This window comes from Vanacampus margaritifer, chromosome 8 (assembly GCF_051991255.1).
Source record: "Vanacampus margaritifer isolate UIUO_Vmar chromosome 8, RoL_Vmar_1.0, whole genome shotgun sequence".
NCBI classification, from domain to species: domain Eukaryota; kingdom Metazoa; phylum Chordata; class Actinopteri; order Syngnathiformes; family Syngnathidae; genus Vanacampus; species Vanacampus margaritifer.
Genome location: NC_135439.1, coordinates 25,612,275 through 25,639,018, shown reverse-complemented (window position 1 = coordinate 25,639,018; position 26,744 = coordinate 25,612,275). Strand labels below are relative to the sequence as shown.

The window sequence follows — 26,744 nt, the reverse complement described above, 5'->3', positions numbered from 1 at the left end:
TTGAAGTAATTTTATTTTATTTCTTAATGCATTACAGTTCCTGGCAGATGTCAACCCTTGAAGTGCCGACAAAGAACAACTCTCAAAGCCTGCACGTCTTCAACTCTAAATGAAACAGAACCTTGGTTTCATGATTCAATTTCCTGACAGGGAAAATATTCATCAACTCAACCCTCCTGTTTTTCGTGCCAAATTTTCTAGACAACCACAATTGTTGACTGTTTTGAGATCTTCATTGAATTGCCAAAGAACCTGCTAGCCAGAGCTCAGTGCTACAGTAGCTACAAAAAAACATTGTACTGTTAAAGTATTTGTTGCTTGCAATCCATTGGGAAATGTCACATTTTTGTCTAATTGTTTGGGTGGGAGGGCTTCTGATGTGCAGATAGTTCGTGAGTCTGGTTTTGATTCCAAGTATCACATGCCTGTTGACCAGATACTTGCTGAAAGGCTGTTTATACCCTTCATGGGGACTTTGTTACTCGTTGCAGCTGTGAACTTTTGACTCCAGCGTTTTTGTCCAACATGTTATATGAAATAGATTTAAGTGTTCTGAAAGGTACACTGCCAATTCGATGTGTGCAGAGTTTGAAAGATGAAGCTGGGATGTACTTTATCGAATTGCAATAAGTGTGTGCCATTTTGAGCAAACATCAGGACCCAGCATTGTGTATGATAAACAGTAAATTGAGATCATCTTACAAATCATTGTGATGTATTCATCATATTTGATTTTGGTCATTACAGGTTGACCATTGTAACCGCACAGCATTTTTTCTTACTATTTTTATTAGTTTCTTAGTCAAAATCTCATTTAATCTGTAGATTTTTAACTGTTCTCTTTTCTACTGATGTACTGAGGGACTCTAAAGGCGCTTCAAATTAAATCTGTCTGGAATTCAATCTGGAATCTGTCTTTCGATTGTTGCAGCAGATGTGCTCTGATTTGTTTTTGTTGTTTTTAATTTACATGAATAAAGTCTTATGACATGATAAATGGTACCTCATTTGATTTATTAGCTATTTCTTTTCTCCTATTATTTGCAATGGAACATAAAACATGCTATAAAGTAAGTATACATTTTATTGCACAAAGATGAGCTAGAACACAAGTAAATAAAAAAAAACAGTGCAAACACCATAAACAATATTTACATGCTATGTAAGCAAAAAAATGCAGACAAGCTCACTTTCTTCTACGGCAATCTCGACAATGCCATTTTCTTGCTTTTGGCAGCCTTTTAAGTTTCAAACACACCGGGTGAAACCAGTTGTTGCACCATCCCACCATAGGCCTTTCTTCTGAGGTGGTTTTACACAAGCAATAAAGTGTCTGGCAGTGACTCGTGATAATTATAAGTCATGCTGAATGAGTTTTTATGAAAAAAAAATGCAAAACACAGCTCTGAAATGTATTAATTTCGGGCAACGTTTGTCTAATGATGTTTACCTGTGCGTGCCCACTTCTCTTAATGGCCAACACGTTGCAACGCGAGATGACGTCATCGTGACATCACGCCGGCTGCGAGAATGGAGGGAGGTCTCAGAGAAAGTGGGCGTGTGTTTAGTCCGCAGAGGCAGTTTTTTTGTGTGCATTTTTTAATTATTTTTTTATATTTACTATTTTATACATATTTTTAATGCTTTTATTAACACAAGTCAACACAACTTTACATTCTAGAACATATCTTGCAAAAATACCTGACAAAATTTTTGTTCATTTTAAAGATGGTTTAATACAAGAAAAAAAAAACAATAATAAAATAGACATTTCACAAGAAAACAGGTTACACAAATGAAGCATCATAGGAAAAAAAACATCCAAGAGATTTGACAATTTACTGCTTTTCTTCTTCTTTAATTTTATAGCTTTGAAAATGGATTTCAATTCCAGAAGGAAACTCACAAAAGTCCACAGAGGCAGTGCGGGGGGTGGGGCCGCACGCAATGACGCCAAATCGTGCCAACAGCTTGTTTTCTCAGGTTGGGAGGGGCTGGTGCTTGGAGAGCAGAATAACCTAGAATTTCTCATACAGGGGCGAATGAAGGAAAACACAACTTTGATCATGTTTTTGGTGAGGAATTAACATTTTAACATGGCTAAAAGCTCCAAAAAGTTTATTTTTCATGTTGCAGTCCCTTTAAGTAAACTATTTGGGACTAAATTGGCCCATTTTAGTACACTAAAATTATCCTTAAGTATATCATAAAGTATATTAATAAATACACTTAAGGATACTTTCAAGTATACTTGAAGTACACTATTGGGTATAAAGTGTACTTGAAAGTATACTTATGTCCACAGCAAAAAAAACAGTGGTGAAGTGGGCTGGAACAGGCAAACTCAGTTTTCAAAGGTAATGACCATAATCACTAGGCTATCCAGACACATGGTGCTTAGGGCTTTACAAACAAATTTAACCTATTATTTCGGTCCGTTAGTGAGTGCCTTCTAAGTATGTACTACGGTATGTAAACTTTTAGTATATGTTTCAGTTCCGGTTAAAATTCATTTTGGTGGGTGGTCATTAATATTTACTAGCCAATTTGGCTGGTAATGCAATGCCGCTTCCACTGGACTGGTTCCACACCGAGTCGGCTTTGGTTGGCCCCCGAAGTTGCCGTTTCATTGTGGCATTGTGGTGCCCGCCCGCCGTTCTTCGCCAAATTTAAGTCATAAAAATACAGTATATACAATAAATATAATAATGTTTTACAACAATGCCGAACTATATTTACAATTTATTATGTACATGTGGATGGATTTTTAATGATTGTAGTAAAAAAAGAAAAAAAACACACCAGTGCACACCGCTCGCCCGATCGTGTTCCCATTCACTTGAATGAGAGCTCGAGCTGCAGCAGAGCCCGTCGCTCCCCCGGCTCATCGTAACGGCTCCCGCCGAGGGGATCTGCCTCTGGGTTGACGGGTTTGGTGGCTTCAGACCCTGTACGAGCCGTTTACTCGAGGTTGCCAGTTTAATGAATGAGGCTGAGCTCTCCATTCAGCTGAATGAGCGCTGGGTGTGGGAGTAAGTAAATTAACTATGTTTCAGAATCAGTGTATTTAATACGACACATAACATGCTGCCACATAGACATACTGTTGTTACTCTATGTTTTGGGGCTTTGAAAAGAAAACACATCTGAGAAATCTTTTACTGGGGGTGTTGCTGGTGGAAATTGTGTTTGGCTAGTTAAAAAGTTAATTTAGAGCCCTGCTTACAAGTACACTTAACATTTACTTGGTGGAGTATACTTCCAATAAGTACAAGAAAGTAGTAGAAGTAACCTGGAAGTATACTCTCCTAATTTTCCAAGTACATTCTAAGTATTTACCACAGTATGTAAACTTTTAGTACGCCCTAAAAAAGGATTGGTCAAATTAACAAAAAAAAATGGTTAAATTTGACCAATCTAGCTGGTACTTATGTGTCCGACAGATCCTTTGGTTAATCTGTATTAGAGGCTGACATTTTTTAATCCTGTGATCCGTGGGATTCCAGGAAAAAAAAGTACCACTGTGTGTCACACCCACCTCATTCGTTCTTCGCATTTGACCCAACCCGAGGGAGCAGTGAGCAGCAGCAGGGGCCACGCTCAGGAATGATTCGGTAATCAAACCCCCCAATTCCAACCCATAATGTTGAGTGCTAAGCAGGGAGGCAAATGGGTCACATTTTTATAGTCTTTGGTATGACCCGGCCAGGAATTTAACCCACAACCTCCAAGCCTCAGAACAGACGCTCTACCACAAGGCCACTGAGCTGGTCAAGCCTAATGATCTATTTAGACAGATTTCCATTTTTAAACACTATATTTACTGTATATATTGTATCAATTATAATAATTAATAAATACATTTAGAATTCAATAAATTGACACAATAAATATATTTCCAAGTACTCTATCTCAACTTACTTTCTATTTTAACCAATTTCATTTGTTGTTTGGCTGACCAATAAAACTGGTATGCCCGTAACCACCCGGAATGGTCAATGTCTGACCAATCTATTGGTTATCGAGCCAATATGAGCTTAACCTACTAGATTGGTATTTTTTTTAACCAATACATTTTTAGAGTGTATATGTTTCAGTATACGTAAAGTATACTTAACATTTACTTGGTGGAGTATACTTCCAATAAGTACAAGAAAAGTAAACTAGAAGAGGAAGCTGGGGATGACATTTATCAATAGCAAAATAACATTCGGTGTAAACACAATGGGAACGCGACTGAGTACGCTGAAAAGATGGCACAGCAGATGGAGCTGACTCACGATCCTCTGACATCAACAAATACCATCCATTGCATGGATGTTTAGTATATAGCAGTTTTCCTTTGAATCTTTGTTCCTTCGCATTAAAGTTCATACTTATTCCACACGGTCAGAATGGCAGGTTATATGTGTAGTTACTCCTCCGTCATTATAGCAAGTACTGGTTTGTTGATCTTGAAACTAGTTGGACGTAATATTACTGCTGTATATTACCACTCTAGGATTTAAATATCTGTGATCTATCAATGAGAAGTAGCGTTGTCACAGGGCGGCCATCTTGGGACAGGGCTGCTCGAGCATTCAACTTTACAGTCAATGGAGTACGGACTTTCAAATAGCTGTAGATTGCTCAACTCTCCCAAATTCTCAACCGATTTTCATTTTTGATTGTTAGGTATGACACAAGAGATGATACAAACAACTATGCAGTGTTTAAGAAAATAAAAAAAATATCTTGAATTTAAAAATTCAGCCACGTTAATAAGGATTGTAATAAACCAATCAGTTTTTAAATCCGTCAAGAATTCAGTGAGTTATAAGTATTTAACCCTTTCACGGTCCGGTTACTACAGTGGACAGCTATTAAAATGTTTTCTCTTTTTATAAATTAATCTTTTTTGCCACAGTTGGCCATTAGTCACTCCAGTGGAGACAAGTGTAGTCTTTTTTTTTTCTTTTTTTCTTGAGAGTGTACGAGTGTAGTCTTAACACTGCCATCCAAGTGCAAAAAAAAAAAGACAGACAACAAGATGGCCGACAGAAGTTCAGATGTGATGTGCAAGGAAGGAATAAGTATCTATTCCTTCTACTCCATGAGGCCCTTGCAAGTAAAAATATATTGGGACATCAAGCAATATATATATATATATATATATATATATATATATATATATATATATATATATATATATATATATATATATATATATATATATATATATATATATGTATGTATATATATATATGTATGTATATTTATATATATATATATATATATATATATATATATATATATATATATGTATGTATATTTATATATATATATATATATATATATATATATATATATATATATATGATAAATGTCTGTATAAATTAAATATACTTATTGCATATACTCTCACACAATAATTAATGCAAATTTTTGTTGAAAAAAAATAATAATCAGAAATGAGTGAAAACCTAATATTGAAAAATAAGAGGTGTGCATCATCCAGCAGACATGCCACTATGATGCAGCACTGATTTGGGGTCAATAGGTCACATGACCTGGAAGCTATTGCGCAAAAATGCTAATTTTTGTTGAAATAAATGTATTAAAAATAAGAAGAGATCTAAAATGAAAAAATAAGAGGTGTGCATCATCCAGCAGACATGCCACTACGATGCAGCACTGATGGGTTTTGGACTTTGTCACCAATAAATTGTGAATGGCACTTTTTCACTTTACAAGGCCCTCAAATTGCTTTACATTCAACCAGAGGCAATTGTAGGATTCAGAGATTGAGGGGTGCTATAAAGACATTTAGGGGTGCTTGGGTACTACAATCGGGGGTATGTGATAGGTAGCTTGTCGTGGTTTGGGATTACTTCCCGCTCCAAAATTGCATGTGAAGTCAGTGAGTAAACCAAATCTGATAAAAGTTATGCAAAGGAGAAAAAGACTTAAAATATAAACATATCCCAACCCTAATTTCTTACTCTTTTTGATACAACAGCTCCTCCACATACGCATTGACAGTATGCATGTTTCTGGAGTAAACCAGCTCCCCACAGTTTAGAGTGCGAATTAACAAAAATGGACTTTGGACTTGTTTTTGAAATTTTCTTTTAAATGAAACTTACAACATGTAAAAAATGTTAACAGACATTAATTTTTTAAATCAAAAACATACATTAAATACACATCAAAAAAAGAAATATGCTTGTATCTACAAAATAATAATAATGCATATACAGTACAAGTCCATGAATAGGTGAAGTACAGACACACATAAAACATATGAACAAAACAAATTGACTTTAGCACTGTTTGTGTCTGCCATTTTACATCTTGTCTTTAATACAAATACTTCAAAATGGAGCTTTTGTTTGCTGAAAAACTATTTTATGTCCATGACCTACTCCATGAGGCTAGTTTTTTCTGTGCAGACATACACACGTTATAGTAAGATAGCCAATAGCAGCACAAGAGACATTAATATTAACACTTGTTTTCCTCCAGCAAGTAGCAACATGATTGAGGAGGAAAAAAGCAGACTAGTAATGAAAATAATGTGTTGGTGTTGAGTGGTAGAAGGTAAGAAACTTTTATCCTATCCTATCCTGGTAAAAGGAAGGAACACTTTTACTCAACTAGAGAGACATATCCTGTGACTGGACTATTCAAACCATTTTCAATCAAATTGGGGGTGTACTTTATTTTTGTTGTTTAAATATTTAAAAAATTGTTATACTTTTAAACTCTAAGGTTTTATATATATATTATAGCTATAAGTTTCTAGTTTGTTAAAAACAGCACACAGTAAAACTATATCTATATACTATAAAAATTTGGGGGTGCTACTGTTCAGTTTGGCCTGAATACACGTCTGCATTCAATTACTCATTCACCTACCGATGACGCAGCATCAGGAGCAACTGGCGCTTCAGTATCTTGCTCAAGGATGCTTTGGCATGATCACATCAGCATCAGCATGGGACCGACCAAACCCACAACCTCTGGGTTTGGAGATGACCACTCTACCACTGAGCCACTAGAGACTAGACTTTTCAATGAGCTGTACTCCTAGTAGACCAGTGATGTGGCGTGATGTGATGACGGTGCTTAATACAGCCATCTATTTGCACTGCTATATTTCCCTGTTTTTATTTAATAGTGCTGTCAAAGTTAAAGCATTAACTCATCACAAAAATCACAAAAAATTAGCAGTTTAATCATGTATTAACGCAGATTAATCACTGTAAATTTTTAGTGCAGATGATCCTTTAGCTGACAGCGGATGGTTCCGTTAAAGGTAGCACAGGTTGTATTTAAACAATAAACATAACTTTGGATTAAAGTAAAACATTTAATAAATGTTTGCGTATGACATTCAGAATATTTGTTCATGTCAAATTATTAGGGTCATTTTTTTCAATTTTAAATTATGCAAGTAATTAACTGATTAGAAAAGGAGGAAGACGTGCGTGTGCAGTGATGTTTTTTTTTTAAGACGTTAAAAAAAATTAACACATAAGTGCTCTTTAAATTTGGTGGGCAAAAAATGTTGGTCAAAAGTATTTTTAATTAATTAATTTTAATCAAAATTCTAAGATGTGATTAATCTGATTTAAAAAAATTATCGTTTCACAGCTCTAGTAAGACATACTCGCAAATACGTTCAAACGTACTCGCAAATACGTTTGAACATACTTGTAGGCTAAATGCTACAAACAGCATAATTTCCCATCATGCTACGAGTGAACCAACTCCCCCTCGCTTTTTTTAGGCATTTGGGCCACACTATTATCAATCTATTCGGAAATTAAATGGAAAAAGCATTGTTTATTCGTAACTTTTGCTATTTATTACTATGTTCGCAGTGCATGATTTAGGTTCAGCATTTTTTTCCCATAATGCAATGAGGTATTTATTTCTTAGCGCATGCGTAGCTGTGCACTACATCCACTTCATTGTGGTAACAGGTGGACAGGAGCCTCACCGACAGTGAAATTTAAGTAAGTAAACATAGTTGATTCGTAATTTTATCGCTTTATGTCGTTATGTCTGCAATGCATGATTTCAATTTGGCCAACTTGTTGAAACGTATACCAAGCGCAGTGGTTATTTGGCCGTGGCCGGAACAAGCAAACTAGCGAAGCGAGACAGGAAGGAAACACGTGCAGTGCATGACTAAAATAAAAATAATCGATTGCCAGCAACATACTCATCATGGTAAAATAACATAGCAAGCTATTATAATCACAGTACAATAGCCCTTCATACTAGGCCAAGAATATATTGCTTCGGCAATTGACCAATCAGAGCCGTTCATGGCAAAATAATGCTAGCAGGAGTGTTGCCGGTCACGACAAAGACAATCACTGCCTACATCAAATGCTAATGCTGCCTTCCATTTGCCCTCGATTGTAAAGTGCTTTTTGCGTCTTTTTATTCCAATAATATCCAATATAGATTACAATAATATCGATAACTATAATATATTGAACAAATATACTCTTAACAAAAATATAAACACAACACTTTTGTTTTTGCTCCTATTTTTTATGAGATGAACTCAAAGATGAAAAACTTTTTCCACATATATCACTATTTCTCTCAAATATCCTTCACAAGCAAGTCTAAATCTGTGATAGTGAGCACTTCTCCTTTGCCGAGATAATCGAGTCGTTTTTCAAAAGCCGCTCTTCTGACTAAGTCCACTCTTAGTGTGTGAACTGAGCCATGATTGATCGTTACCTATTTCCTCAGCCCAGGTTATGTCATCTTCAGTCAACAGCAACTGAAAAGAAACATTTTTAAAGGTATAAATTGTTCATGAAAAATAATTAAGTTATCACATTCATTCTGGACAAATTATTAACGTTTTACTGCTGAAAATGTCTCAATGAGTCAAGTATCCCTTTACGATTCGGCCCAAACCAATATTGAAACCTTATAGTTTTTTCACAGTTTTTGTTCATTGTTCACAAAATATTTTTTACAACATTATTTATACTGTATTTTTGTCTCATGACAAACTAATTTCACATTAATTTAGGTCGCTTGTGTTACCAGTAATAACTATAAACTACTAAAGTCACTCAAGTCATGATCATTTTATTATTGTGAGCAAGTAAAAATTACGGATTTTTCTTACATGTCATAGTATCTTAAACAGGACAGTTTTTTGGACTACTTTAAAAAAAATTTTTTTTGAATTTTAGAGTATACCCACTTCTCCGAACACCAATACACCATTGGCGGAAGGGTAAACAATGTTACAACTTTATTACGTCAAACACTACAAGCGCTGGGCAATGCCTCAGTTCAATGTTGATGCTAAAGCAACCTATCAGATGGGTCAAATAATGTGACCCAGTCTGAACAGGGCCAGATTGGATTTGGACACTTGCTAAATACAGTGTTGGACAGTCAGTCCTAAAAAATCTAATTAGCATTAAATTTATTAACATTTAATAATTTGATAGCTCTAATTTTTATATATATATATATATATATATATACTGTATATGTGTGTGTGTGTGTGTGTGTGTGTGTGTGTGTGTGTGTGTGTATGTGTGTATATACAACCAGTTCAGGGTGTACCCCACTTACTGCCCGAAGCCAGCTGGGATAGGTTCCAGCGCCTTGTAAGGACAAGCGGCTATAAAAATGGATGGATGGATGAATTTTTAAGTTGTTTAATTTACATATTAGTTCAAATATCTAATGTATTTTTCTTTAGTCAAAAGTTTGTACATACATTACTGTAATAGATTTGGTTTTGCATCTAAACTCATTTTGGAAAAGCGAAACATTTGCATTTTTGCTCAATAGCTTCCAGGTCATGTGACCTATTGACCCCAAATTAGTATTGGCTCATAGTGGCATGTCTGCTGGATGATGCACACCTCTTATTTATTTATTTTTAGGTCACTGCTTATTTTTTATGATTTTTTTTTTAGCAAATATTTGTATTTTTGCCTAATCGCTGCCAGGTTATGTGACCTATTGACCCTATATCAGTGTTGCATCGTAGTGGCATGTCTGCTGAATGTTGCACATCTCTCATTTTATTATTATTATTAGGTTTCCACTTATTTTTAGTGAATTTATTTCAACAGAAATTAGCAGTTTTGCTCAATAGCTTCCAGGTCATGTGACCTATTGACCCCAAATTAGTGCTGATGCACACCTCTTATTTTTCAATATTAGGTTTCCACTCATTTCTAATTATTTTTTTTTCAAAAACAATTTGCATTTATTATTAATTATTGTGTGGGAGTATATGCAATAAGTATATTATATATATATATATATATATATATATATATATATATATATATATATATATATATATATATATACACATACATAAATACATATACAGTATATATATATATATATATACATAAATACATACATACATGTGTATATATATTTATATATATATCTACATAAATACATACATACATGTGTATATATATTTATATATATAGATATATATGTGTGTATGTCCAAATTGCTCAAGCCAAGTACCAAAACACAGATACCCACTTGTCTCTGGCTGAAGTCTCGGACTCAGACAAAGTTGTACAAGATCCAAAACAGGTAGGAATATCACAACTGATATGGGTATTTTCACATTTTTAAAGTATGCCATAAACAATTCGACCTTTCATTTACTACTAAAATTCTCATTCCTGCATGCATTTTTTATTTACATGTTTTTACAGTAGAGCAGCTGCATATTTTGTGTTACCTTCTTAAAAAACGTTGTTATTTTTACACAGAATAATTAACTTTAATATTTAAGTTGATTGGCTGGCAACCAGTTCAGGGTGTACCCGCCTACTGCCCGAAGCCAGCTAGGATAGGCTCCAGCGCCCCCTGCGACCATTGTGAGGACAAGCGGTTAAGAAAATGGAAGAATGGATGAATTTTTAAGTTGTTTAATTTACATAATGGTTTAAATATGTAATGTATATTTCTTTAGTCAAATGTTTGTACATACATTACTGTAATAGATTTGGTTTTGCATCTAAACTTATTTTGGAAAAGCCAAAGCACAAAAGTGGTGGTTGCAGTCATTCCATCTGCCAAACAGCTCGGGTCCAGTTTCCTCATCCACTACAGCGAACTGTGTTTTTTAGCGGTCTAAAGGAGTTTCCTTCCCCAGGTTTCCAGGCTCTCCCTAGACATTGGGTGAGAAGCTCGGTTATCCGAGAGGGACTCAGAGTAGAGCCACTGCTCCTCCAAATTTGGCATGTCTGCTGGATGATGCACACCTCTTCTTTTTTTTCATTTTAGATCTCCGCTTATTTCTTATGAATTTATTTCAACAAAAATTGGGCATTTTTGCTCAAAAGCTTCCAGGTCATGTGACCTATTGACCGCAAATCATTATTGCATCATAGTGGCATGTCTGATGGATGATGCACACCTCTTTTTTCTCAATTTCAACCTTTCTTTCATTTTCAATGAACTTAAAACTGTGCTGTCAACATTCTAGCTCAATACCATGTCATGGAACCTATTTACCCCAAAAGAGTGCATACCCAATGAAACGTGAATTTGTGTTATTATACTAAATAAACTGTTTCCCATTAAAAAATAATAATAATAATCTTTTAAACTGCTTGTCAAGTATCATTTTATTTTGAAAATTAGACTTTTATTTTGAAAACCGGATGTCGTTCTCTGCGCCAGAGTCCCATTGCGCATACTACGGTAATTCCTAGAAAAGGGCGAACTTGAAATGAAGAGCGGCTGGCTTGACTCCGGAAAAAGAAGATGCGGCTAGCTTTACCGCAGTAAAACCTACAGAGTAGTCGAGCATCTGACTCAAGTAATAACAATAATAACTAGAGCTGCGGGCAGCGATAAAGGGCCCTCGCAGCCCGGGCCACTTTGGTCTACTTGCACGTTAGGGTACGGGTACGTTGGGGTACTGGCACATTCAAAGCCAAATATCTTTGAAAATTGCATAATAAACCTTTACATATGGATAGTTTTTTTGCCAGATGTGATGTGTGTGCAAAGCTCAAAGAATTTTGGAAATTGTTAAGACCGGCAAAAATTTGCGTCCTTTTTTATTTTTTGGCAATGAGTTGCCCTGATTGGCATTTTGTAAAAGTATATACATAAACATCATTGTTAGTTTTACTCATGGCACAATATTGTTTTTATTGTCATGAGAGGGCACAATAAATACATAAATAAATCAATTAAAAGTACATATGCATAGATAGGTCTGATGCCACTGAACAGTTTGAATGGTAGAAAGAAAGAAAAGAAAATATTCATAAATGACTTAGTTAGCACACTTACAGAGTATCCACATTTTGGACAACATTCCTTATGTGTCGCAATTTTTTTGTCAACCCAAGGGCTAGGTGGCGCTATATTTATAACTGAATATTATCATAGAGATAAATTCAGGTCGTGACTATAAACATACATGTAAAGTTTGGGATTTTTTGGAGCATTTACCGGGGAGTTATTACGCATTTCGTCTTTCATGGCGAAGGAAATATTAAAAACAAAATATAATACCCCTCCCCCATCAAATAGTATTTCTAAAAGTAATTTTTTTTCCCCTGTTGATGGGCAAGGTCTCGACATTGTCTTGGCCAAGTTTCAAGTCAATCGAATCAAACATGTAGGAGAAATGGGCAACAGAATGCCCCCTGTAAATGAGCAAACATCTGCAAAAATGGGACACTCAAAAATTCATAGGTCACTTTCTGTTAATTTTACTATATGGCTCCAAGATACTTTTTTGTAGGTCTTGGGCTCCCTCATATAACTAAAAATATTCATAGCTCTTGCTTAAACATACAACCGGGGCTGCTTCGTTCAAAATTTCTAGTGGGCACTAGTCATATAGTATCTGTAGAAAACGCACAATACAAGATACAAAATTGCCTATTTTGCCAAGCCAGATGTGTGTGCTAAGTTTCATGAGTTTCTGTGCATGTTTAGGTCCTCAAAATCGGCGTTGTTTTCTTGGCAAACATTGCCTTACCACGCCCACAGAGACGCGTGAAGACTCACAAACTTTGTGTTGTGACATCATGAAGACCTAACTACTCATCTGAGCAAAAATGAGATAAATCCAGTTAACATGGTTGGAGAAAAACGTTGATGGAAAATCGTTTTTAAAAAAATGCCAGCAAGTGGCGCTATCAGTAAGATGAAATATAAGTTTGTAGATGTCTTCAGGGCTGGAGTCATCTGTGTCCAGTTAAAGCAACTTTTATTGTCAGGATAAATCATCAGACTTAGCGGCACCGTTTTGGCCACGCCCTTTGGCGAAAAGTTGCAATATTCGATGTGGGGCATGATCAACATCTTAAAGCTTTTCTGACAAAATTTCAACTGCATCCCTTTGACAGTCTTGGTGAAGCAGATGAAAATGTAAATTATATTTGTTGTCCCCACTAGGTGGCGCTATATGAAGAACCGAATTTTATCATATAGATGTTTTCAGGCATTAAGATGCATGAGAAGTTTGGGATTTTTTTTAAGCATATCTTCTTTTCCTTACGGCTTTTTTCTTCAGGAGTCGCCACAGCAAATCAGTTGCCTCCATCTAACCCTGTCCTCTGCATCCTCTGTTCTCACACCAACTACCTTCATGTTCTCTTTAACTACATCCATAATCCTCTTCTTTGGTCTGCCTCTAGACCTCCTGCCTGGCATTTGGAAACTGAGCATCCCCTTCTACCAATAGACTCACTATCTCTCCTCTGGACATGTCCAAACCATCTCAGTCTGGCCTCTTTGACTTTATCTCCAAAGCCTCTAACATGTGCTGTCTCTCTGATGTACTCTATCCATCCTGGTCACTCCCAAAGAGAACCTCAGCATCTTCATCTCTGCCACCTCCAGCTCTGCCTCCTGTCTTTTCCTCAGTGGCACTGTCTCCAGACCAAACAACATCGCTGGTCTCGCCACAGTTTTATAAACCTTTCATTTCATTTGAGCTGAAACTTTTCTATCACACATCACACCTGACACTTTTCTCGTTCCAGCCTGCCTGCACACGCTTCTTCACTTCTTTTCCACCCTCTCCAGTGCTCTGGACTGTTGAACCGAAATACTTAAACTCCTCCACCTTCTTGGTCTCTTCTCTCTGTAACCTCACTCTTCCACTTGGGTCCCTCCCATTCACACACAGATACTCCGTCTTGCTACGGCTAACCTTTATTCCCCTCCTTTCCAAGGCAAACCTTCACGCATCAAACTTGTCCTCCACCTGTTTCCTGCTCTCACTATAGATCAGAATGTCATCAGTGAGTTGGGACATGAACTCAGTTTTTTTTCATGTTAATCTGGAGACCCAAAGGATTGGTAGGGACTGGAAATGGAGCTGAGGGCGTGCTGCATAGAATCTGGGCTGTGAGCCAAGAGATCGCAGTCATCAGCGTACTGAAGCTTACAAATTTGACAGGTTTTTGTCTTTGTGTGGGCCTGGAGCCGCTGGATGTTGAAGAGGCTTCCATCTAAGCGGTACTCCACCTGGACACCATCTTCATGTCCCATGCTACGGTGCAAGAGGTACGTGATAGCAGAGAGGAGGATGTTAAAGAGCACTTGAGCCAAGACATAGCCCTGCTTCACAGCAACATTTACCTTGAAGGGCTCTGACTGGAGTTCACCTGTGAGCACTCGGGCTTGCATCTGGGGCCGGCTACACGTAGGGGGGCATTGTTCCCTCAAATAAATGTCTTGCCCCCTCAAATCAGAAGTTGAAAAATCACATTTTTTAATATACGTGCAGCAGAACTTTGTAAGCTACATGTGATATAGATGCTTAAATCATTTCTAGTGTGTTATTATTAATCTTATTATAAAACTTAGTTGAGGTCCACTATGTGACAGGAGCTTCTCTCTGGGCTTGTCAACAGCATCAATCAAACAGTTGTACAACATATCTCATATGATGATGTTATGGATGATTTTGTATCAAAGAAGGCTAGAAAAGTCAAGTTTTAGATTGCACTTGTTAATGTTAGTGCCAGTTGTAAACTGGGTGAAAACCCAGTTTGATAAATAGTAAAGCAGCACTAAGGAACTTTCAACGTGATTATGGCAACGCCATATGGACAAAAGTGGTATTGTTATCTCTGAAGGAAGACCACATTTCCTGTAAGAAGCACATTGCGCACTTGCGCTCAGATATTGCATATAGCTGTCGGTTAGACTGTCTGAAATGGATGAGTTTGTGAGAGTTTTTGCAAAGGGAAATAGGAGACTACTGTTGGAGAGAAATTAGAGGAGTGAGCGGAGTGATAGAAATGAAAGAGGAGTGGAGAGAAGCGAGATTTTTTTACTGTTAAAGTGTAAAAAAAAAAAAAGCCATAAAAATGAAAGAAAACATGAAATGTTTGTATCTGATGTGTTTTATAAATTATTTTAAGAAGTATTTTTTGTTATTATTCATAAGACTATCTTTCAGTTTTGTAAGTATGTATTATAGTGAAAGGAAAAAAAAAAAAAAAAAAAGTATGTATTATAGTGTGTGAAGTCTTACTTGAGGTCATAATTAGTTTGAGAATTAGGCCGTTCAGTTAAGATATGTTGGCGGTTGATAAAATCTGGATGAAAGATTTTTATTTATTTATTTTCCCCCTTGAGGATTGCCACCTTATTGTGGTCAGGGGGTTTGTGTGCCTCAGTGTCAGAGCTGTACTAGCAGGAGCTTAGTCTTCAGGTGGGACACCCAAATTGCCATGCAGGGCCCTGCCAGGTCCACTGTGAGAAAATTGAGGTTCAGTGTCCTGCTCAAGGACACTTTGACATGGTCACCAGGGGTGAGGATCGAACCCACAACCTCACAGATGGGAGACTAACTCTAACCCAAACCTGAGCGGTCGTGTACATAATTTTATGCTTACTCGTGACGTGTGATAGCGCTAAGAATACATTCAGCCCATTTTTGCTCTCTATTTTTGGCTATCCAGCAGCGCCGTCCATGGCTGTGCTACCATCATGCGTTACAAGACGATCATTCTACCACTGAGTAATTTGTCTGTTGATGATCTATAATAAATACATCATCCGTGTGGTTGTGGGTTCGATCAAAGTGTCCTTGTGCAAGACACTCTGTCAGCGCACTGCGTGGCAGCAGTCGGCCATTGGTGTGTGTGAATGGATGAATGTGAGGCTTTGTAAAGCGCTTTAGGCACCATATTGTGTAGTTAAAAGTGCTATATAATAAGCAGAAAATACTCATTAGTAATTTTACTGTTATGTTTTTTTTTCTTTTGTTTTTGTAAAGCACTTTGTGACAACTAAGGCTGTTTGAAAGCACTATATAAATAAAAATGACTTGACTTTACATTACTTTTTTCAGGCAGGATCACTTCTGCCTCTGGGGAAAGAAGTTTCTTTGCGCTAAAGTTGACAAAGACATACCTCAAGTGTAGGGCTGGACTGGGACTCATTTTCAGCCCTGGAATTTCATGGCTCAGGCCAGCCCACTTTAGTTTACAGTAAACACCAAACGCAGGGTGAGCAACTGAGCATTTTCTGGCAGTGCAATTTCACTTTATAGTCAATGTACAGTACTTCGCACTGGCGGGCACAGATGCGTGCGGGGCGATGCGGATGACGCATTTGTAGGCTACTTGTAGCAGGACAGTGTGCAGCGCATTTAAAATCGGCACATTCACATATTCACCAACGTTTGAAAATAAATACATTTCTTCGCACCAGCCATACTTTGGGCACGGACTGCAAAGTCACACACGGCGTCCTGTACTGATCTGTCTGTATTCACCCGGAGATAGTGGTAAGTGTTTACTTGTTTAAAACTGTTGATAGCAATAGTGCTAACATTAGCTTAAGTATTTAGCATGGCCGCCAGAATGCAAGTGAAAAAGTAGAAGCGCTCGAGGGGCTCTCATCAAAGTAAAAAAGGAAGGCATTGCTAATGTCCGTAATTCAGACCACTCCCATTTAGTCACTTTGGACCTGGCTATAGGTCTACTAAAAGCACTTTAATTGCTAAAAAGAGAGAAAACTGAGTCACTCAAAGGTGTTCCAAGTAAAAGGCCTTTATTACAACATGGCCAGTTTATTAAAAATTGCCAACGCGTTTCAGCCTTGGCAGGCCTTCGTCAGGGCAAGATGAAATGGACTGTCATACAACTGCTTATATAGTTAGTCACATGTTCACAGTGGGCTGGGCACACAGTCAGCTGGTACTAATCATCCAACCAGCAAGCAGCAAACAGTAATACTTTTAAAAGTCACTACTAAAAAAATGAAACACAATAACCAATTATTTACAATGTCTTTACAAAAGAAATCTTAAAGAAAAGGAATGAAATCCAGTTTTCCATTTAGACCAGGAAACTGGCTCTTAAAGTGTAGATCAAAAAAAAAAAACTCCCTCTGCAGGAGTCTTTTTAATCTATCTCCCCCCCTTATAGACTCAGGTATATGCTCTAAAACAGTGGTGCCCAAGTCGAGAGCCCCTATCCAGCCAACAAATTTCACAAAAGTTGGGACAGGTAGCAATAAGAGGCTGGAAAAGTCAATTGCACTTATAAAAAAAACAGCTGGAAGACCAGTTACCACTAATGAGGTCCATTGGAAACTTGATTGGAGCATAAAAAGAGCTTCTTGGAGTGGCAGTGTCTCTCAGAAGCAAAGATGGGTAGAGAATTACCAATTCCTCCAATGTTGCGCAGAAAGATAGTGGAGAAATATCAGAAAGGTGTTTACCAGTGAAAAATTGCAAAAAGGTTGAAGTAATCATTATCTACAGTGCATAACATCATCCAAAGATTCAGAGAATCTGGAACAATCTGTGTGTGCAAGGGTCAAGGCCGAAAAATCATACTGGATGCCCATGATCTTCGGGCCCTTAAATGAAAATCACAGAAAGGGCTCAGCAATACTTCCAGAAAACATTGTGGGTGAACACAATCTACCGTGCCAGCCGCAGTTGCCAGATGAAACTCTACAGTACAAAGAAGAAGCCATTTCTAAAGCAGAACAAGAAGTGCAGGCGTTTCTCTGGGCCAGGGGTTATTTAAAACGGAGTGTGGCTAAGTGGAAACCTGTTTTGTAGTTCTTGGTGGAAAACTGGGGTGCTATATCATACTGACTAAAGAGGACAAGGACAACCCAAGTTGTTATCAGCACTCAGTTTATAAGTCTGCATCTGTGATCGTATAGGGTTGCATGAATGCGTGTGGAATGGGCAGCTTTTACATCTGGAAAGGCTTCGTCAATGTAGAAAGATATATTCAGATTCGAGAACAACATATGCTCCCACCCAGCATCATCACTTTCAGAGAAGATATTGCATTTCTCAACACGATAATGCCAGACCACTTGCAGCAAAGGAAAAGGATCCGGGTATTGAAATGGCCAGCCTGCAGTCCACTTCTTTCACTTATAGAGCACATTTGGCGCATCATAAAGGTGAAGCTGCAACAAAGAAAGCCCAAGACAGTTGAACAGTTAAGAGAGACGCGTGTTAGACAAGAGTGGGACAGCATTCCAATTTCTAAACTTGAGAAACTTGTCTCCTCGATCCACCGACCTTTGCAGACTGTTGTAAAAAGAAGAGGGGATGCCTCACAGTGGTGAAAATGGCCTTGTCCCAACTTTTTTGAGATTTGTTGACACCATGGAACCCTTAAAATGATAAATGTTCTCAGTTTAAACTTTTGACCTGTTCTCTATGTTCTATTCTGAATAAGATAGAATAAAAATGTTATATATATATATATATATATATATATATATATATATATATATATATATATATATATATATTTCCAAATAGTTCTACAAATGTAGTTCCAAAGTTTAATAAATCAGGCACTGGTGGCACAATACTCAGCTTTAAGGAATTTTTTCCATCCAAAAATGTTATGCGTTGTGCGTAGTGGTTACGTGGCTTGAAAACATATTTCACAGAGGCTACATCACTGACAAAAGAAACACTTGAGAAACACTGTATTATAGTAAATAGAAAGTCTAACAATATACTATCCATAACAACAAATTTATAAGTATGGTTGGTGGATTGAAAGAGTACTGCATTTCATGTATTGTACACTGTATATAATATTATAATGTCCATCCATCCATTTCCCAAACCGCTTATCCTAATGCGGGCATACTGGATGGAGCCTATCCCAGCTGTCTTCGGTTCAGGTTATACACAGGGTATAACCTGAACTGGTCACCAGCCAATCGCAGGGCACACTTAGACGAATAACCATTCACACTCGCAATCACACTCACAATCAGACCCCAGATTCAAACCCATGACCTCAGAGCTGTGAGGCGAATGTTCTAATCAGTTGATTGTGCCGCCAATATGTGTTATGTAAATACATGAAAATTATAAATTTTCATAATTGTCATATAATGGAGATCAAAGGTGTATGAACGAATAAGTTCCTTTTTGAACATGCACAGTCTGTATAGTAAATTTTATTCTAAACAGAGTATATTTGGTCCCACTCTAAAAATAAAGTAAAATTTACACTTGGAAGAGAGTAAAAAAAAGTCAAAGGGTTGAGGAACAAACCCACCACTTCAACTTACTTAGCCTCTGACTATGCAGCTCCTATTGTGTGTTTGTATATCACTCTTGTCAGCTAGAATTTTCATTAAAGCCAATGTTTTTGGTCTCCTTTTGAATATAAGCAAACAGTAGGAGTGGTATACCTCAGGTGGAAGAGTGGCTCCCAAGCTGAAGGTCGTGAGTTCGTTCCTCAACCCTTGTGTACTTTTTTTTTAAAATTTAAATAAACTAGTAAAATTTGTCAAAATTTCTCCTTGCAAAATTTACTTAGAATTTTTGATAGAAAAATATTGAATATTTTTTTTAATGGTATCATTCTCTCATACGCACTCAAAATACTTAATTACAATTTACAATTTATGGACCATAAGCACAACGCACTTCCGCATTCGATGTTTAATGCACACAACCTTCCCCGTAGCGCACTGTTGATATGATGCAAAATTCTAAGCCTAAACTTTAACCCACTGAAAAAGAAAAGAGGTCGCTCCTTGCTTTAACACTGTCTAGAGCCTGGAGTCCACACAGAACGCCCTACCCCCTACCCCCGCCACACACACACACCCTACCAGTCAGACAGTATGGTGGAGGTGTTGGATCTTCAGATGGAACGTGTCAGCTTACTGTTAATAACAGCTTACTGTTACTGTTACTTAACCTGTTCCTTTTCCATTTCCATTTTTTTATTTTAATGATACGTTATTGGATAAGAATAATTTATTAGTACATTAACATGATAGAATTAATTGGGAGTAGGACTAGATAAGTTATTGTGCTTCTTCCTACTCCCTTTGAACTTGTAAATTATGACATTAGTGAATTATTTTATTTCTTCAATTTTTTATTTTAACTTCAACTTATATTTTGTAATGTGTTTATATATGTTCAATAAACCAACCAACCAACAACAACTCTCTGGCTTGTGGTCTCCTCTTCGGCCAAGTCTCCTCTTCGCCAATAGTATCCGAGGAACTCTGCCTCGTCAATATTTTGAAGCAGATGTAATGTCTCTACTGTTTTTTCTTTTTTTAAATGTTAGACCATGATGACATTTTGCTTAATGCCTTGCTGAAAAGTGGTTGCTATAGAAATCCGACAGCGTTGTCAGCGGTGTAAGAATAATGACTCAATCAATAAAATGGCAACATAGGAATAATATACATACAGGCACATGAAAAGTCAAAACGCCAGAAAGACAGAAACATTAGATACAGTGAGGAAAATAAGTATTTCACCCCCTGGTGATTTTGTGAGTTTGACCCTTTACAAAGAAAGGAACGGTCTATAATTTTCATGGTAGGTTCATCTTAACAGTGAGTGACAGAATATTAAAAAAAATCCCAGGAAATCACATTATATTAATTTTAAACATTTATTTGTCTTTTATTGAGGAAAATAAGTATTTCACCCCCTACCAACCAGCAAGAATTCTGGCTCCCACAGACCGGTCATGTGACCAGGAGGCACACACATTAGTCCTCTTACTTAATTGGTATTCCTAATTAAGTTCCCGTTACCTGTATAAAAACACACCTGTTCACAGAATCAATCAATGCATCAGATTCCAACCTCTCCACAATGGGCAAGACCAAAGAGCTGTCTAAGGACGTCAGGGACAAGATTGTAGACCTGCACAAGGCTGGAATGGGCTACAAGACCATTAGCAAGCAGCTGGGTGAAAAGGAGTCAACTGTTGGTGCGATAGTTAGAAAATGGAAGACACACCAATTGACCATCAATCTCCCTCGGTCTGGTGCTCCACGCAAGATCTCACCTCGTGGAGTGAACCGGATCATGAGAAAGGTGAGGAAACAACCCAGAACTACACGGCAGGAGCTTGTTGATGATATCAAGGCAGCTGGGACCACAGTCACCAAGATGACCATTGGTAACACACTACGCCGTAATGGATTGAAATCCTGTAGTGCCCGCAAGGTCCCCCTGCTCAAGAAGGCACATGTACAGGCCCGTCTGAAGTTTGCCAATGAGCACCTGGATGATTCAGAGGAGGCTTGGGAGAAAGTGCTGTGGTCAGATGAGACTAAAATCGAGCTCTTTGGCATCAACTCGACTCGCCGTGTTTGGAGGGCGAAAAAAGCTGACTTAGACCCCAAGAACACCATCCCCACCGTCAAGCATGGTGGTGGAAACATTATGTTTTGGGGCTGTTTCTCTGCTAAGGGTACAGGACGACTTCACCGGATCGAGGGGAGGATGAATGGGGCCATGTACCGGGAAATCTTGGGTGAGAACCTCCTTCCCTCAGCCAGGATATTGAAAATGTGTCGTGGATGGGTGTTTCAGCATGACAATGACCCAAAACATACAGCAAAGGCAACAAAGGAGTGGCTCAAGAAGAAGCACATCTGCGCAAACTTGGTGACCAACTACAAGAAACGTCTGACCGCTGTGCTTGCCAACAAGGGTTTCTCCACCAAGTACTGAGTCATGTTTTGCTAGGGGGTGAAATACTTATTTTCCTCAATAAAAGACAAATAAATGTTTAAAATTAATATATTGTGATTTCCTGGGATTTTTTTTTATATTCTGTCTCTCACTGTTAAGATGAACCTACCATGAAAATTATAGACCGTTCCTTTCTTTGTAAAGGGTCAAACTCACAAAATCACCAGGGGGTGAAATACTTATTTTCCTCACTGTAATTTTGTAAACAGAGTAACAACACATCAAAGTTTAAGCTTCAAAATACAGCTCTGGTTCTACTGTTAACAAACGGCGCCCTTGTGTGGTTGACAACTACAGAGTTATCCCTGCAAATGTTAACAAGTTACAACAAACTGTCTCCGGTGGTCAGCATAAGAGAAAAAAACAAAGCAGAGTTATAGTCTGTCTATGTGGACACAGCAGTGATCGCTCGGTGTACTGTCGTCTTTACTCTTCTTTGATGCCTTGACAAATGCACACAACCACACTCATAAAAAAAAAAATGAAGAAAAAATACTCAAACTCTGACAACTGGTCGAGGTTTTCTAAAAGAAAACAAACGACGATGGCCACTACCGGAAAAGTCGGTGCAATATGAGATTTTCCCGGAAATACGTCAGCTCTTTGTGCATAGAGTCCATTGAATATTTTACACTCTTCCAAGTGTAAATTTTGCTCTGTATAGAGTGGGACCAAATAGACTCTTTTTAAAGTAAAAAGTACTCTACAGAATTTACTGTGTTGACTGCTGTGTTACTTTATCTTGTTGCTTTCATTGCTGATTTGTTATATTGTATATTTGCTGAGTCTTTTTCTCCTTGTACTAATTGTTTGTTATTTTGTTTTATACACGCTAGAATCCCACACACACGTGCACACACACGCATGCACACACGCACGCACACACACACACACACACAACATAATAAACCCTCATCCTTCGTAAGGAGAATCACAAAAAGGAATCTGCAGACTGACTGAAATTAATATGCTCCCAAAAAGTATTAGTTTTTTTCCCTACAGTTGATTCATATTTTTAATCTCATGTATGTATGCAATATGCATGTATAGATTTTATTTTGTTTTGTTTTTCAAGTGTTTGTCTCTCTCTCTTTCGTGTGCAGGTATGAGTTTGGCTCCGCCCTCTTTGTGGGTTGGGCAGCAGCTAGTCTGACTCTACTAGGGGGCTCCTTGCTGTGTTGTTCCTGCTCCAAAGAGGACATGCAGGGGCAGCAGTATTACCGCCAATCACAGCCTTCCACAGCCAGGGAGTATGTGTAAACCCCAACCCACTCCCTTAGTCATCAAAACAAAAGGTTTACTAGGGAACATTAGAAACAGAAATTTACTTTTGTTCGAATTATGCTTCCCATAGCAAAAATATCACGCATACACGTACAAATTCTGATTCCAGTATCATAGTCAGACTGAATAATCCCAATCATCACTAAAATGTAACTATGATAGCAAGAATCTTCCAGAATGAAAGCGCTTGTGCTGCCACAATTTAGAAGTGAACTAATGATTAAAAATGGGTTTCACAAATCATGTCAGGCCATTTTCAGTTGTGTTTATCAAAATCAAAGCAAAAGTATGACTTGACTTGGATTTAATACACTGAAAATAAAAATGCTAGATTGAATTGAAATAACAAAAAAAAAAGGTCTGTTGAAAAAAATATTACTTCCAGAAGAAGACATTTACCCACATAATCCTAAATATTTCTTTCAATGTTTTCACCGAAAAATGAATACATAAATGAATTATTTTGACAGGTACTATGCAACTGTAAAAAAATATATATAATTATGTGGATGGTCAACTCTGTGCCGTGTATACTCTCCACATGACTCAGTGACATCATGACCATTCAAAATAATATGACTAAGTTAACTGGCAGTCATCAGACCATGCAGAGAAATGTGATTCTGTAAGAGCAGTGGAGTCTCATTTCACCCCGAATGGATGTAGCTGTTACAAATTGTGATTTTTTTTTAATTGTCATTGCGTAATATTTTGTACACTTTGAACACACTGAGCATTGAGCCAGATCCTAGTCACAGATTTCCGTCAGTCATATGGATGACACAAAGATGACAACTACTCATAGTTATATTGACAAATTAAAAGCCTCTAGCTAATCTGACGCACTACGAGTTATAGAGTAAAATTAGTTGTGTAAATCCCCTCTGCATGAGTCATCATGCTCTCGACACTCAGATATGCAGAAATAATTTGAAGCATCTTGGCTCTGGACTGGAGTGGTAGCTTCAACTTTATGCCATCTATATTTTGTCAGTGAGTTGATGTAAATGTAATTGGAAAATATAAACCTGATTCCCCCAAAATATTTCAGTGCCACATTAATTATATAGAAAGGTGTTAGTAAACATTAAAAAGGTCCACTATCAAAAATGAAACATGAATGGACATCCAAAAAGCTTCAGTGTTGTCCAGGTACTCTCTGGCAAAGTTGTGATGGGCAGATTTGATCTTTTTTTGTGAGCAGAGGGTTTTACCTAGCAAGCCTTCCATGAAAGCCTTGCCCTTACATTTTATATTAAATAACAGGTGTAGGTTTAGCATTAAAATGCATTGTTATTTTATTTGTTTAATCAATTGTGTAGTCAAAACTAAATTAAAAAGAGTTTATGGTCAATTCATGTAGGTGCAAAAGTAAGTGAACCATGAGCTGCATGGGGAAAGCTATAAAGTCATCTAAAAAAAAAGAGAGCTTCATAATTCCACTGTGAAGCAGATCATCTGCAACTAGAGAACACTGAACATTACTACAATCCAGCCCAGAAGTGGATGACCTTCTAAAATATCAGCAAGACCCACAAGACAAATGATAATTCCGGTGAAAGCCAACCTGTGCATCACATCGAGGGATTTGCAGACCTCTTTTGCTGCATCTGGGACACATGTGCATGCTTTAACAATAAGAAGAAAATCGACAAGACTTTCATGGAAGGCTTGCTAGGTAGAAGCCTCTGCTTACAAAAAATATCAAATCTGCCCATCTCAACTTTGCCAGAGAGTACCTGGACAACACTGAAGCTTATTGGAAGTCCCTTATGTGGACAGATGAGTCCAAAATTGAACTGTTTAGTCAGAACTAAAACAATCATGTTTGGTGAAAAGTCAACACTGCATATCAGCAAAAGAACCTTCTCCCTACAGTGAAGCAGGGTGGTGAGAATGTTCAGTTCTGGGCTGGCTTTTCAACCTCAGGACCTGGACAACTCCACAAAATCCAGGGAATCATGTATTCCGAGGAATATTGAGAAATCCTAGAACATAACCTGAAGCCGTCCTTTGTGAAGTTACAGCCTGGAAGACGATGGCTCATGCAACATGACAATAATCCAAAGCATTCCAGTAATACAACCAAGGAATGTCTGTAGAACAACAAGATTCATGTTCTGGATGTGCCCAGTTAAAATCCTGACTTAAATTCTTTCAAAATACTGTGGCGGGACCAGAAGCGGGCAGTTTATGCTAGACGCCCATCCAACCTCTCTCAATTGGCTACATTTTGCAAGGAAGAGTGGCAAAAATCCCCAAAGTATATGTGAAATACTGATAAATCACAAAAGAAAGTGTTTGAATGAAGTTCTCATTGCAAGGAGGCGCAATGACCGGTTAAGTGAGAGGTTCACATACTTTTGCACCCATGAAATCTGAGTTTTTCTTAAGTCAACAACTTTTGCTCAATAATGAATGACAATATTATCATTCTTTTTGTTCAAGTCCATTATTTTCAATGTCAGCATTGGAGATTGGGGTATGACTAAACATTTAATAAGGTTATTTTAATATTTTATACAAAAAATCTGACCATGCCTGCAGGGTTCACAAACATTTGAGCAGCTCTGTATATACTGTATATATATTATATATATAATATATATATATAATATATATATATATATATATATATATATATATATATATATAATATATATATATATATATAATATATATATATATATATATATATATATATATATATATATATATATATATATATATATATATATATAATATATATATAATATATATATGACCCGCTGTAGCAAAAGGGTGTGCATGTCGGAAAGTAACAATTCGCGTAATTGACCATAATTGAGCAGGTCAAAAATGTTGATTTTGAGATTTTTTCCAAAAATAGCTTCCTTGATGTCTCTATTTTCATTCCCCAGCAGCACAAAAATTGTAGTAGAAGTGTTTGAAAATACACAATTGTGTATCGTTAGCCAACATGTTTTTTAGCCGACTTTAGCTAGCAATGCTTCTCGGAAACCTGCCTCGAATAACCCTTCAATAACACTTGACAAATTATTAATATAAATGGACATAGCAACCAATAAAAGTCGAAATACACCATATTGTGACCATTCAGCACAGAAGCAAACAGAAGACGCACGACATAACTTAGCATCCTTTCTGGATTTGACACCTCTGCTAAATGCAGATGATAAATGCCACAAAAATGGCAATTTAAAATGTAAGTCAGTACAGTTGTCCATGCTTTACCTGTTTCAAATGTTTCAACCTCATAAATTCAGGGATTATTTGTTTCTACCAAGAATCAGAACAACATATTTTAGAATATAGCTGACAATATAACAAGATTACAGATTTCCAATTCATCTTTAATTATCACGTACATTCCGGTTGATCGCAGGCACTTTTATAGATTGTATACCCTTCTGTCTTTTAATTCTATTCTTCTCTTACTTCTTCTCTCTAA

General features: G+C 37.2%; 1 protein-coding gene across 4 annotated transcripts in view; it reads left to right on the top strand.

The window, feature by feature from the left end:
* The window catches only part of cldn19 (claudin 19), a 73,757-nt gene that overhangs the window by 43,358 nt on the left and 3,655 nt on the right, over nucleotides 1-26,744 (top strand). For 2 of the 4 annotated variants that reach the window (XR_013294976.1, XM_077572384.1), the window contains one exon: nucleotides 38-1,002. Coding sequence is in view for 3 of the 4 variants with exons in the window: in XM_077572384.1 (XP_077428510.1) it covers nucleotides 38-113 (76 nt within the window). In the remaining variant the exon portion in view is untranslated. Of the gene's footprint in view, nucleotides 1-37; nucleotides 1,003-23,112; nucleotides 23,260-26,744 lie in introns of those variants that run through there. The other 2 variants (XM_077572385.1, XM_077572383.1) reach the window with 1 other exon arrangement.